General features: G+C 39.9%; 1 protein-coding gene across 2 annotated transcripts in view; it reads right to left on the reverse strand.

Annotated features, from left to right (window-relative positions):
* Positions 1-15,148, reverse strand: part of agbl4 (AGBL carboxypeptidase 4) — a 287,406-nt gene that overhangs the window by 197,211 nt on the left and 75,047 nt on the right. Inside the window, exon 1 of one of the 2 annotated variants that reach the window (XM_057357636.1) lies at positions 4,281-4,370. The exons of the other annotated variant lie outside the window; for it this stretch is intronic. Within the exon in view, the coding sequence (XP_057213619.1) occupies positions 4,281-4,289 (9 nt within the window). The 5' untranslated portion in view covers positions 4,290-4,370. Of the gene's footprint in view, positions 1-4,280; positions 4,371-15,148 lie in introns of those variants that run through there. 2 annotated transcript variants of the gene reach the window in all.

The following is a 15,148-nucleotide window of genomic DNA, read 5'->3' on the forward strand; positions in this document are numbered from 1 at the left end:
GAAAAACAAGCTACTTTTCCACTTTTGTACTTGTGTATTCTCGATCTGTAAATAGCACATAACACCTATTTCAGACACATGTAAAAATGTGCTTTGTTCTGTAAGACTCTTACTTTTGCAATTCAACACCATTTTAATCAGTGACAATCCAATCACGGTCATTCTTACAGCAATCAGACAGAAACTGCACAGGAGTGTGAGAGATAGAGAAGAGTGAATGTTAGCGCTACACACGTTCGTATCTTCAGAGCGGCGGGGACTCAAATCATGTCTCTATGAAGTCTTGATTAAAACGACTTTACGGAATCAACTGGCCCGTGCACAAAAAACACGTAATTTAGTGTTACAGTTTAAGTTAAGAACATCTTGTTGAAGCTTTGTGAAGGGATTATGGCTACAAGTGTTGAGTCTCAGAATAATACATTCTTATCAGCCACATTCAAACTAGAGCAAACTAAAGTTGAATAAAGTTATACAGGTGCAAATTAAATTCAGTGTGTGTGTGTGTATGTCTGTCTGTCTGCTATCTGTCTCTCCTCGTTGACTGACTGGCTAAACATGTGTATTGATAAGGGAAAATATGGTTAGATTGGTTTTAAGTTGATTTTCACATTTTAAAACAGGACATTCACATTTCAAAGCCAAAAGGAAACACACAGCCCACTCAAGCTCTGGCAACCCTCACCCAAGCCTTTCTCAATGATCACACCAAACTGGAAACAGTCACGCTACAGAGAACAACACACAGGCCTACATGCAATTCTTCCAATAATACAACACATCTCTATTAAAGCCATTCTCTCGTCCTCGCCTGTCTCCTCTCTTCCTAGTGTGAAGATGAGAAAGGTGACTTTCACAGAACGGCACTGAAGCTGACAGTCCTGCGCTCCAGCAGGCCACAGGGGTGGCCTTCTCTCTCTCTAGCCCGATCTGAGCTCACCGCGTCTGGGTATTTTTATGAGGCGACTGCCTGCGGTCCATAATGGGCTGAAGCCAGATATCATTAGGTGTGTCAGGGCAGACTGATCTACTCCTGCTGTATTGAGCTGGATAAATATAATCCATCTCTTCCATCCATTAGTTATTTATACCCGGACCTTAATGCATTCTTTTTTTGGCGCACATTTAGATGGCAGTACAAGATCTTTATCTGTGGTGGTGTGTCCGGCTGGGTTCAAACGCATCTAGTCTCTCTAGGCTGGATGTACCTCTCCTACTTATCAGATACGACAGCTGGTTTATTGAATGGGAAAGCTTTCATTGGCCAAATGAGGCGATCAGGGGCGTTAAGCAAAATGACTGCGGCAGTTATGCACAGAATCCGTATCTTTGGAGGTGTTTTGATGGAACATTCCACGAAGGTGAAAGGTTCTCAGAAGAGAGAAAAGCAAGTTGATGCAGGTCTCATGATATGATATTATATGATATAAAATTATTATTATTATACATTCTAAAGATACTGGGTTATTGGTTTGTAATTTAACCTATGCTTGCTTGTTTGAACCCAAAATAGGGTTGAAAATAACCCAGGATTTTTTAGAGTGTAAAAAAAGTTATATATATATATAATAAAATAAAATAAACATGAATTAACATGAAATAAAAGTCATATCAATAATATAATAACATAAAATTAAAGTCATGCCAACTCGCATAACGTCACTGTCCTTCTGAAACCTTGCATGTCCAAATTCACCGTTTTTCAGAAAACTAAAAAATCACTGTACTTTTGAAATTAATATTTACTGTGTTGTCAATGTTTACAAGCACTTTTTAACATTTTTTACTGGTTATATATTGGCAAAACCCAGTGGCAAACACATAAGGGTGACTAATGATTTATGTCCACAATTAAAAATCAAGAAATATGAAGCTACAAGGTTTCACAAGGACAGCACCAATATGATACAGTATTTGAAAACAATATAATTTAATTTTGGATCAAAATAAGGGGTAAAATGCTGTTGTTTACAAAACTTAACCTGGTGAGAACCCTATCTCGCCAGAATCTGCATTTTCTAGGTGGAAACATGCAGAACGGTTCCAGATTTGGCACTGCTTGCGGACATGGGGTGCTGAAGTCCCTATCCAACAGTGCAAAGGTGTGTGTATGTGTTTGTGTGTGAGGGGTCACTCTCTCTCCATCTCTCTCTCGTTCACTCTCTCACTGGATCTGACAGGTAAAGGAAACAGAGCACCGGAGCATGACAGCTACCAATGACCCTCTTCTCCGATTACACACACACACACACACACACGCACACACGCACACACACACACACACACACACACACACTTCTTCATCCTTTTGGTGGTCAAACCTCTTTCTTCATCTAGAGAAAACAAGTAAGCCAAATCTAATGGGTCTACAGGCAGCCTTCCATCCTATTATAACTCACAGACTCATAAGAATGTGCGCAGGGAGATGTGTAGTGTGTGTGTGTGTGTGTGTGTGTGTGTGCACCTGCTGTCAGGAGTAGATGTGATGCTGACAGGTCAGTAATGTAGGATTAGGCTGGAGGGATTTCTGCTTGCTACCGCTCTCTGGAGTTGTCCTTGAAAAGGACACGGTCCGCTGTGGAGTGACTTCACAACTTCGACTTCCCTTCCAACAATACGTTTAATAGAGCGAACCGAACGGAGGCAGAATGTTTGAATCACATGTACGGCTTGCTGTCGATGTCTCCGAGCAGTTGGATTCTTTACCTGCTCTCCCTCGCCTGCTTTTATCTAAACGGCCTCTTTCAGCAGCAGTCAAAGAAACACTTCCCCTTAACAAACGCATTGTGCAATCGTACGTCCTTAAGTTGCAAATGAAAGGGAATGAGAGCGTGGGCGACGGAGGAGAGAAACGTCTCGTTTTATTTTTTTGCGCGTCTCCTTACTGGGACACAAAGGAAGCCATTACTGCTTACCATTTGTTGAATTCTCTGGTGCCAGAAAACTGACAGGTCCATTTCTCTCGCCGTTCAGGAAGAGAGAGAGACAGACATCGTATAGGACACCTAATTACCTCACATTGTGAGGGACAATACAGCCCCCGATAAGCCACCCTACTTAGAGGTGGACGGTTGGGTTTGCGGCTAGGTGTGTGTGGGAGGACACGCGTGTTCTGGACAGATGTGAACCGCGTGATCGCCGCATCAGTCTTGGTCCGAGCGGCAGACAGCGATGAAAGTCTTTCAAATTAATAATGCCTTCAGTGGTGAAAAATGAATGATTTTTCTAGCTAGGGTTAATGGACATGTCAAACACAGAAAATGAGTTGTTTGAAAGTAAATTACAGTAATCTATATTTAGGCAACTCAGTTAGCCTCATCAAGAGCGCTTCAACAACACCAGCAAGACGACCAAACCACCAACACTCTCTCTCTCCCTCACGCGCACACTCACACCACCCAAGAGCTCAGCAAGAGATGAAGCTCTTGAGTTTCTTCTACCTTGGTCATTCATTTTATTTACTTGTGCATTCAGCTCAATCCTCTCTGTCTTCTCTGGCTGCTGCCCATCGTGTAGACATACTGATGGCAAGAGCGAATACAAACGCACCGTATTTAAACTGAGCAATATATCATTATTTTTCAGTGTCAATGTAGAGAAACATTCTGCAATTCAAGTGCACGATGGGACAGTTCGCACCGAGCGGCCAAACAACTGCCCATCCTGAGGAGTGTAAGTCAGACGAGGCGGTCCACAACAAATGCCTGATAAATGTGTTTTGCAGCTGCATTGTTTATGTCCTGAACTCTTGAAATATGAGGTTACGAAAAAAAACGGTTGGAACGAACAGGAGGGGGATGAAGACGCAAAAAGCAGATATCAGAGATTCCATAGGGGGAGCTATTGATGTGCACAAACGGCAATGCAGCACCCAAAGCCTGTTGTCTCGTGTCTGTGTGTGCGTATGTGTGTGTTAGACTTATCTCGATTCAGACGAGGGCTAAGCTGAGTTTAAAACGAAAATCAGACTGGAGAATAGAGTGAGCACTAGAAGGTGGGCTTCTGTGAATAGATCAGAGACTAGTGGAACAATTCAGGCTATTTTAAGCGAACATTAAAAGCTACTGTGTGCAAACAAGATCTATTATCCCAAAATGGGCTCACTGCGCCCGTTCGAAATTAAAATGAAAAACATAACATTCTTCTTGTGCCATCTGTCTTACGATCGCATACTTTGGGGCACAAGCAGTGACAGATTATCACTGCGATGTCATAATGTAAAAATAATAAAGTATTATAGGTTAAAAGACCTGAAATTGAATAGACTTAAGTGTACAAACCTTTCCCATCTTCCTCTCCAGCCTACATTGAATTGTGCCGTCTTCCTCTTTATATTTCAATAGAAATCATACTTTTCCTCCTCTCTCTCTCCTTCTCATTTTTTCCACGTCTACACAACCTGTTCTTATCTCTTTATCCGTGCCGCACAAGGGCGAAACCCCCGAGCCTACCCACCACACACGACCGGCCACAAAGATAACAGGTGTGTGTTTGTGTGTGTGGGGAGCCTCCGTGACTGACAGACTGCAAACACAAAGATATGTACCTTGGGCAGGCGTTTGCTGCGGGCTCAGATTGTGTACTATTAGCTAGTGTGGTAAGTGAGTTTGACGGCAGCGAGATTGGAACACGGAGGGCTCTGCCAGAGCTTCACAGGGCCAGCAGCAGCCAACACAATACACAGCAGCACAGCAGACCGGACGGCCCCTGGCACTGAGGGCAAGAGCACAGCCATATGCCAGCGTGTCTGGATCGAGGAGAGGCGAGAAGAGAATTTTGGAATTTTCAACTAACATTTATTGGGCTCAGAAGATTTCCAGTATAACATTAACAACAATAACACAACGTAAAGTAAAGTAAAGTAAAGTAAAGTAAAGGAATAAAATAAAATAATTAAATATTATTTCTTTTTGTTTTTAAAAAAGAAAAAAGAAATTAAATAAAAACAATAAAGGATGATAAAATAAAAAAATCATCTACAAATGATCAGACTGCCTCATTATAATACTACATTTTAAAATCAACCCACGAGACGGGACGGGACGAGACGAGAAAGACATTAAAGAAAAGACAATAGAAAAACTAAACAGAGAAAAATGTTGATTAAAGAAAAGATAAAAATTAAGGGAAAAATTAAGAGATGAATTCTGCAGACCAGCTCTAAGGCTCTTGGAATATTATGGTCTTGAGCCAGACGTAGTTTCTCAGCAACAGGGCTGTGAGATGATGTGAGAGCTTCTCAACTGTCAGGACTCAACAGCGCCACCAGCTCCACAGCTCATCACCCAGTTCTCTCTCTCCCTCCACAAGACTACAGTTTCTTCAAACAGATAGTTATTTACAACAGTGGCAACCTAGAACTACATCAACAATCATATCTACCAGCAAATCTCTTCTAAGAAATACGCTAGTTTTGTTCAGCTGGCTTAAGAGCAGGAGATGTTGCATGTGGCATGGCGATGCTGTCAGAGAGACAGCTCAGAGGCTGAGGTCTGTGGCCGCCAGCCCGCCTGCCTGGCACTCACAGTCTCAGCAGTGCCTGACCTCTCTGCCTCCATTCCAGCTCTGGTCCCCAAGCTGCCACTAACCATCACTCGGCCTATTCCACCACGCTTAACATGCAGGCCATGCTAAAACACCACGGCGAGACAGACACACACACTCAACACACGTACACACGCTGAATGTAAGACTACATGACAGAGAGGCTCTTACATAAGCAAAACCGTCAGCATTGCACTTTTTCGTATTCTAGAACGCACAATTTTGCCCTCACCAGTGTCGTACTTGTTTCCATCAAAAAGATCCCTGATGCGCTTCATAGCATTCATTCTTACCATAAATGCCTAATACATAAGTTAAGGACATCAATTAAAATGATGATCATTTATTCAGCCTCATGTGGTTCAAAACTTGCATGTGACTTTTTGTCTGTGGAACACAAAAAAACGATATTTTAAGAAATGTCGCAGTGGTTTTGAATCCATGCAATGCAGAGTTATTATAGTTTTGATTTTAGTTTAATTTAGTTTTATTAATATTTTAAATTACCTTTTACTTTTAGATTTGTATCTTTTTATGTTAATTTTAGTTAAAGTTTGAGAAATGTTGATATATGCGTTTGTCTTTTTATAATTTATTTTTTTATGTTGCTATATAAGATTAATTAATTTTTATTTTAGTTTATGTTTGTTATTATACTTTTAGTGCTTTAAAATTAATTCAGTTTATTTTTAAGGCAACGTTTCAATTTTTCATTTAGTAATTTTTTAAGTCTATTTGATTTGATTCCAATGAACAGAAACGTTTTAAATATAGTAAAATAACCTTGATACAATGAAAGTCAATGTTGTTTGATTACTAACGTTCTTCAAAATATCTTCTTTTGTGTAATACAGGTTTGGAATGACATGATGATGTTGCCTACCCATGCAAAAGATGCTGCCACTGTTCGTTGCCATGCGATTTCTATAGTTTCGTTTCTCTCCATCAATACAACTCTATAAGACTACAGTACAGTAGTACAGACTGAACAGAAATGACAACCCCTAGGGTTTAGACGTAAAGTCTTGAAAAGAGAACAATAAAGCTTCAGATAGAGTTTCTATCTTCACGGTGAATAAACTGCATGTCTTGCAGTCAAAGCATGTGAAAGAGGTGACCGGCGTGCTAATGAGTCCTAAGTGGCACTGTTTGTGTTTACACCTGTTTACGTGCAGGCTGTTATCAAGCTTTACATGGAGTACACACACAAACACTGTGCTGCTGTTTTTCGAGCCGGCATTACTTCTGCTTGCCTCCTGCCTGCTGTTTCTGTGTATTTCTGCCCTGCATCTGTCTGCCAACAGCCATGCACATACAAAGAGAGACATTTCTCCACCCATCTGTCTATTTCTTTCTTTCTTTCTCTCTCGCATCTGATGTACTCTCGTGCTCTTTGTGCAGTAGGGCTGGGAGGTATGTGCAATATTAGACACGTGTCAAACGGTAGAGATTCTAGTATACTGTTTATATTGGGATATATCCGTATCGCAATTTAAAAAATCTAACACCAAGCAGAAATCCATAGTGTGTTCTCTAAACCGTGTCACAGACAGACAGCTTCATTGATTGTAATGAGAGCAATTCCGTTTTGACGCGCCAGCAGCAGCAAAAACGCGGTGCATCTGAAGGTTGTTTACGGTTGCCGAGCGACATCGGAAATTGACACATTAATATAGAATTCAACTGATGATCTGAAAATCAACTGCACGTATTGCTTATTTATTTACAATGCTGTCACATGCGGCTCAGTTGATAGACAGTGATCAGTATATCATATACATGTACATATACATATATGTAAATATATTATGTATATAATAAAAGCATACATAGATAGTTGACAGACTATTGGCCCTATGGTGTGACGACAAAAATTTAGAAAAAAACTCTCATGCTATTTTATATGATAACTATTACTAAAACTGTAATTTTAATAGTTTGCTTTCTACATTTTGCTATGCCACACCATAGGACACATGTACGATTTATTCGTCAACTACCCACATGTTGTTTTGTAGATAAATGCCATAAATATAACCATTATATTATGATAATGTTCAATAGAAGCACAATAAAAAATTACCACCAATTCGTACCACCAGTTCCTACTGAACATTATTAAATTAAACAGCATCGAAGGTGACCGGACAATTCCTCCCTAAAGAGAGAGAGAGAGAGGGAAAGAGAGCAATGCAGTGTTGGGTTGGAGATGGGTGGGGGCAGGCTGCTGTATCAGCAGAATATGAGCAGCCCTCTCTTTTCCTTCATTCACCTCTCCCTCTCTCAACAACCCCTCCCCAGCCTCTACGCTGGTATCTGGGGAACTCAAGGGCAAGCACTCAGCTGTCAAACCCCCCTACCTTTCCTGTCCCAGCCTACCATACACTTACCTAAGAGAGAGCACAGTCACCTTACTTTACCACACATCTCTCATAAAACATGACGCTGGAACATACAATATACAGGCACACAGTAATCGTGTCCGAATGAACACAGAATAGTATCAGCATGCAAGGGTAAAAACCATGTGACATACAGAGCAAGACACAAAGTCATCTATAGGACATATGAGACATAGTCAGCTATAGTAGCCTAACCTATATATAGAATACAGTAGCCTTATGGGACACCTTTACCTGTTGAACATATAAATGCAAAGAACACGGTCACCTTAGAACACAGAACGCAGTGACTTACATAAGACAGTAAAATCACAGTAACCTTCACACTACTAAACACAGATGGGTAGTTGAAATTTTAGGCAGTAACGGTGTCCTGCAGGGTGACATGATATGCTTCATCTAAAACTATTACAAACACAGCAGATGGATGCAAGCATGCATCGTGTGAGCCGCTCCTAATTTAACTTTTAAACGTGCCTCGGGACCCCTGCATTCTATACGGTTCTGCTGCGCACGCTGATTTTTTTTATTAGTCTACCTTGGACAGATTGACAAACTGGATTACAAAACAGACTGCCGTGGCCAGTCATAGGTTAATGCTAAAATAGATTTATCAAAACGAATATATTGACTCACTTTTAGTAATGTCTACTCGACGTTTTCATCTGTCAAAATGAGTAAATGTCTTGGAATGATTTCAATTAAAATCACTGACACTGAGGAATTAAAATAGTTAAGTATACACATTTATTCATACATAGTACACGTATATCAGAAAATACACACACAGACACTTTTGTAACACTTTACAATAAGATTGTTTGTGTTAACATTAGTAAATGCATTAGCTAACATGAACTAACAATGAACTATGTGTTTTTTCAGCATTTACAGTATTAATCTTTGTTGATGCCAATACAATTGTTTATTGTATTTCACTGTGCATTAACAAATGTTAATCGTTTATGCTAATGTTAAGATTTAATTAAAAAATTTAAAATGTATTAGTAAATGCTATAATTAACATGAACTAATATTAATAAATGCTGTGGATGTATTGTTCATTGTTAGTTCATGCTAGCTAATACATTAAAGGTGCTGTATGTAACTTTTTTAAGGAATTTTGACAGAACTGCAATATAAAATACATGTCTTCAGAGGTGTATAAAGACCTTATATTATGAATCGTTATGTTTTTATTAGCTTAGAATGAGCTATTTCTATCTACATACACCACTGATCCCCTTGCATGGAATTCGCCATGTTGTTTCTACAGTAGCCCTAAACGGACAAACTGCTCTACAGAGTGCATTTCGTAAATAGGTTAACTCCTTCGGCAAAGAAGCGAAAATGCGACGACATCTTAGTTTTGTGTCAGCTGCCATAGTGCTTCGAAAGGTTGGGGAGAGGGGTGTAGTGAGCTGTTGGTTGCAATTCGCAATTTCGCCACTAGATGCCACTAAATATAATACACTGGACCTTCAACTGTTTTTCATTTAATGTATTATGGCATTTGAAAAGTGTCCCCACTACATAGTTATCAATACACTATGGGTTTACAGGTAACTGCATATTACATTTCTCACTTCACACTTCAGAACAGATCTAACTCCTTTAACAGAACTTTTAAAGGGGTTATATGGCGCGAATACGTGCTTTTCTGTGTCTTTGGTGTGTTATAAGTTGCCCATGCATGTATTAGACACGTAAAATTGCAAAATACAAACGATAATATTCATTTAGACGTATCATATGACCCCTTTAATACCTACTAAATTCCAAACACAGCACTCATCTCATTTTCATATTTGTCTATATCTAATCTAGGCAATTCCCTTTCTTCAAATTGGTCTTTCTAAGCATCGAGTGTAAATGTTTAAAGCAACCAATCAGTGCAAAACAGTGACATAAGCAAACATTTACAAGCAAAACAACTACAACCAATTTAGCTCCTTCAACAACATTATTCTCTTTGCAACCACTCTTCAAACTATACACTGTTCCACCATATCGAATCGCATCAACCAATCACACTGCTAAAATCTCCTCAAAAAAGAGCAGCTCCTCCAATATTGTAAAAACTCTCTCCTAGCAACTGATCTAAAATTACAACAACAAAACAGTTAAAAGACATCCACTAAGCAATCAAGCTAACTGTTACAAAATAATGACTCTACCACCAACCCAGCATCATTAACAAAACATTTGCAACCAGTCTAACACTTTTACAAATCAAGCTACAGTATATAACAGTGTTACCATATCAATCTCCCATCAAGCATTCCAATACCATAACCTAAGCGGTCTCCTAGCAACGCCTCAAATGCGGTAACCACAACAGTCTCCTAGCAACAAATCCAACATCGTTACCAAGCCCCACTGTCAAACCAAACCATCTAGCAGATACCACATCCGTCTCCTAGCTATCTACAGCATCTCCAACATCATCATCCACACTCCAATCCCAAGGCAGCTAACACTCGGCTTCCGCTCGTACACAACACTCAGTCTGGCTCTGAGTTCTCTGATCTGTGGGAGGGAGAGCTATCTCGACAGCGCTCCCAAGAGAGAACAGGCAGGGCGGAAACAAATATGTTCTCTGACTTCGGACTTTGTGACACAATACGCCACTGCTTCTGAGTTGGCAGCCGCTACAAGGGAGCTGACGAAGTGTGTGAAAACGCTCGCGTGCGATTGTTACTGCAAGATGCCATGCTGCTTGGAGACTGTAGATACAAACAGCACTTTCCAGCCCTATGTGTTTATTAGTTCTCAGTGTGACGGGCTCCATGTGTTTTGCTTAAATAAAGAATTCAATTTGGATTTTAAATAAAAAAATGAAAGTCTGTCATCATTTACTCACCCTCTTGTCAAACCTGTATGACTAGCTCCTTTAAAAAGAAGATATTTTGAAGAATGCTGGTAACCGAACACTGACGGTACCCGCTGAATTGCATTGGTTTTGTGTCCAATGTATACAATAGAAGTGAATGGGTACCGCCATTGTTCGGTTACCAACGTTCTTCGAAGTATCTTCTTTTGTGTTCTGCAGAAGAAAGAAAGTCATTCAGGTTTGACAGGAGGGTGAGCAAATTATGGACTATCCCTTCAAGCCATTCCATAATTTCTACTGCTGTGAGCATCAAGGCTCTAATACCGACCGCCTTTAGATATGCACCCGAAGGAGATTTATTTTGGTTATTGAAAGTAACATCAAATTACGCAAACAAAATGGCACTTGCGTTGTAATTCAGAGTTGACATACAATAAAGACTCATTTCAAAAGCTATTAAATAAACAGTTAGGTTTTGGTAGAAAACAATCTTGCTGAAATTAATTGCAGCATGCATACATACACACACGCGCAATTCTGCTGTAATCATCTTTCTCAGCGGGTGGGCTGCAGAAATAGAGCTGATTGACTATAGGAATAAACCTTGGCTACTTTTGAAAAGAAAACGAAAAAACACATATCCTTATCTTTACTGTCTGTTTCACTTCATATGTTACAAGCGGTTTTGTGTTAAACACAAACAGGTGATGATGCGCAAAACACGCACACTTTAAAAACAAGTAAACAAAATGCTGCATTTATTGCTCCTAAGTAGCGTTTTAGGAAAACATCTCGGACAAATTAGATAACTGAGCTATGAAAGAGCAACGTCTGAGCAATGAAACGCTCCTCGTGGGTATTAATTACAAAACTGTTTTATCATTCCATCACAGCTCTTTTCATCACGACAGATGCTCTGGTCTGAACCGCATTTATTCATTTCCTACAGAAGTCACTGATTTCTCTCACTCTCTCGTGCTCCGTTTGTAAGGGAGATAAGGAGAGGACGCCCGTGCCACGTGAAGGTCGTGCGTCTGCGGCAGGAAGCGGGCTGAGGCAGCAGGGTGGTTCGCTCCTCTAATCTAATCTAAACGGGAAGAGGCTTCTGAGGGAGATGTAATTTCAGAGGCCCAAAAACAGCAGCTTCAAATGCAGCTGATCACATTAGCCTGCCATCACTAAATAGGATTTCTCTACTGTAACAGCAGAGCATACCCATTACAAATGACTTAAGCTCAGAGACCAGTAACGCAATAGGGCAAAAAAATCAATATATATATCAGAAATAATTACCCCGTGAAAAAAAAACTGTTATTCCACCCACCAAACATCTCCGCCGGAATCGGCACCTCCCAGACGCTGGGATCTGTCATTAATCACGCTGAGATTTCTGAGTTGGATAAGATAATTAAGACGGGAGAGGAAAGAAAGACGCGAATTGTGGATTTTAAGGTTAGAGAATCGAGGCGTGTTTGAGTGGCAGAGATAAGTACGGCGGTTAGAAGGTGACAGTTTGGAAAGAGAAAGCGGAAAGAAAGAAAGAGGGGAAAAAGAGAGCGAGAGAGAGACTGTCTCACCTCTGCTGCATGTGATCCATCAAACAAGGGAAAAAACACAGGAATTCATCATAGCAGAGTATTCGGACTGTGCAAATCAACATTATGTGAAATCGCCCGTCGGCGAGAGGAGAAGGAAGAGGTGTAAAAGGAAAAACAAATAAATCAAAAGTTGAAAAAAACACTGCTAGACTTTTATCTGTTTCTTTGTGTCGAGTTGATTTTTTTCACGAGTCTATGAGGCAAAGCCAGAACACATTTAGGCTATACTGCAAAAACATGCATGCCTTTGAATTGTAAATCGCTTTTGCATGTATCACATGTTTGTTGTATAGCCGCATTAATAACCCACGCATGTATGTGTTACATCCGTGTATCTGAACGGCTGTGATTGTTGCTTCAGCTACAAACCGCGTCTCCATCACTCTCTGCCAGTTCCACCTGATTTCATCTACTTCTGCTGGAACAAACAGGCTGTTGGGAGGCAGCTAGCACCACATTGGGATTGAAGAGAGAAACGGAGAAAGAGGCGAAAAGACAAAACGAATAGGAAAGAAAACTGCCAGCATCTGCTACTTCATTAGCTGGTGAGGTTAAAGAAGTATTGCTTCAGTCTGGCTGACAGAGACGAAAGGAATATCCACCTGGAGTGAAACACAATGGAGGAGATGAGCCATTCGTCACTCGGAGAGGCTGGGAGTGTGGATGACAGAGCCGCCGCGGATGAGCCAAGAGCCGACGATGGAACACACATGCGGAAGCAAGACTGCGGGCTAAACAGCATGTCTGTGTTGATTGTTAGATGCTTAGCGCGAGTTTGAGGTGCTCAGCTGGTTCGCAGTAAATGACTGTTCACTTTAACCTTGTTTAGAGACCTCGACAAGCAACAGCGATCCAAAACCTGCCAGCTGGATTGAAAGAGGAAACATGGAGTAAACAAAGAAGGGGAAGAGAAAAGGTGGATGGCCAAACCAAAGATCTTATAATATATTGGTTTGAAAATCAGAAAGTCGTACCAAGTATTAGCTGATATATATAGATAAAGCTGAATATAATAAAAAATATTTAATGAATAGGGGATGAACAGAATATTGTGAATGGCAGGTGTTTGTGCTGAGCACAGATTGCAGATTGGGCCTGCTAATGATGGAGGAAGGGTTAGTCTGTTCATGTGAATCAAACACATCTGCAGAATATCCACCATCAACAGGGAGAATTCTGGAGACTGCTAAAACTCTGGGGGGGTTATAGGTTAGAGGTGAAAATAAACCTGTCACGATTAAGTCTGCATGTCCCCTGTTAGTTTGGACTTTTAGTTTGTATTGTATTTCCTGTTTTATATTGTAGGCTGCGTCCGAAATCGCATACTGTGACAGTACGTACTGAATTTGAATAAATACCTACCTGTCGGCCGTTAAAACTGTATGTTCTATATAGTATGAGTGGGAGTAGTATGAATACATTTCGGACATACTGCGTCCACCCTGTTTTATGGTCATGTGACCCGTATGCTCTTTGACCTATGACGTATTAACAACAACCTACTCGTGAGCATTGATAAAAACGTAATTTAGTCACGAGAAATTCATTTATTGGCACTTACATTAAAAACGGACGTCCGCCTTAAAGTTTTCCGCTATATTTATTTGATTTACTTTGGAAATTTGACCGTTGCTCAGCTCCCGTGGCATCATGGGATAGATAAGTGTCCATCCGATTCCACACTCACCAATCTCGGCGGAAGTAGTAGACCATCCGGGTATTTCTCGCCTACTGTTTTTTGCATACTGAGGTTTCAGACATACTATTCATGACTCATACTCATTTTCGCCTACTATATAGTATGGAAGTAGGCGATTTCGGACACAGCCGTAGTGTTTTGTGGTTCTTTTGTTCATTGGTTCTTGTTAATTGTTTCTCCCAGGTGTTTCTTGTTACCTTATTTGTTCTCAATGTATTTAAACCCCACTGTTGTGAGTTCTTGAATGTTTAGTCTTGTTCCTTGTGTTTGCTCTGTGTTCTTTGAATTAGGTGAGTTCCTTGTTTCTTTGATCTTTTTTTGTTGTTAAATAAAGTCTTTACTGCACGTGGATCCACTGCCTCGCCTGCCATTCGTTACAAAACCAAAAGAGAACCAAAAACATTATTATTATATATTCATTATTATATAATATATATATATTCATAATATTATTATATAATTCATAACACCCTATACAAAGAAAAAAAATGTTTCTAATCAGTTTCAAAACTGTCCCCACTTAATGATTATTAGATATGATACATTAATACTGATTAACTGCTGTCAAAAGCTGTTGGTTTAAAGCAGATCTGTAAATAAAAATTAGACCAAATACAATTATTAGTCTATGAATAACAAAGTCTAGCCTGTAAAAAATGATGGGTTATTTTGAAATTACTTTCAAATGTATTATTTATAATAATAATAATAATAATGTTGGTAATAATATAATAATACATTCATTTATTTATTATCAATTTGCAAATATTTTTTAAAGTGCAATGAAAAAAGGTGCAGAAGGTTTAATTCAGTCTATCCCTGAACCAGGACTTTAACATCACTTCCATAAAGCATCAAAGCAACTAAAGATGCTCAGTTTATCCAATCTAATCTGTGGCAGAACAGATAGATGGGAATGCTTGCTTCATCACTAGCCCCCATTGAAAGATCTAGAAATAAAAGGCGCGTCTGTTGGCGCACTAATGCGAGGAGGAGCGTCCCACGGTTAGCGTTCCCTTCAGAAAGCCTGATTTGTTACATAATAAAGTGATGAGTGAGGAGGAAGATGGAG

Source organism: Triplophysa rosa, linkage group LG17 (genome assembly GCF_024868665.1).
Source record: "Triplophysa rosa linkage group LG17, Trosa_1v2, whole genome shotgun sequence".
In the NCBI taxonomy this organism is placed as follows: Eukaryota; Metazoa; Chordata; class Actinopteri; order Cypriniformes; family Nemacheilidae; genus Triplophysa; species Triplophysa rosa.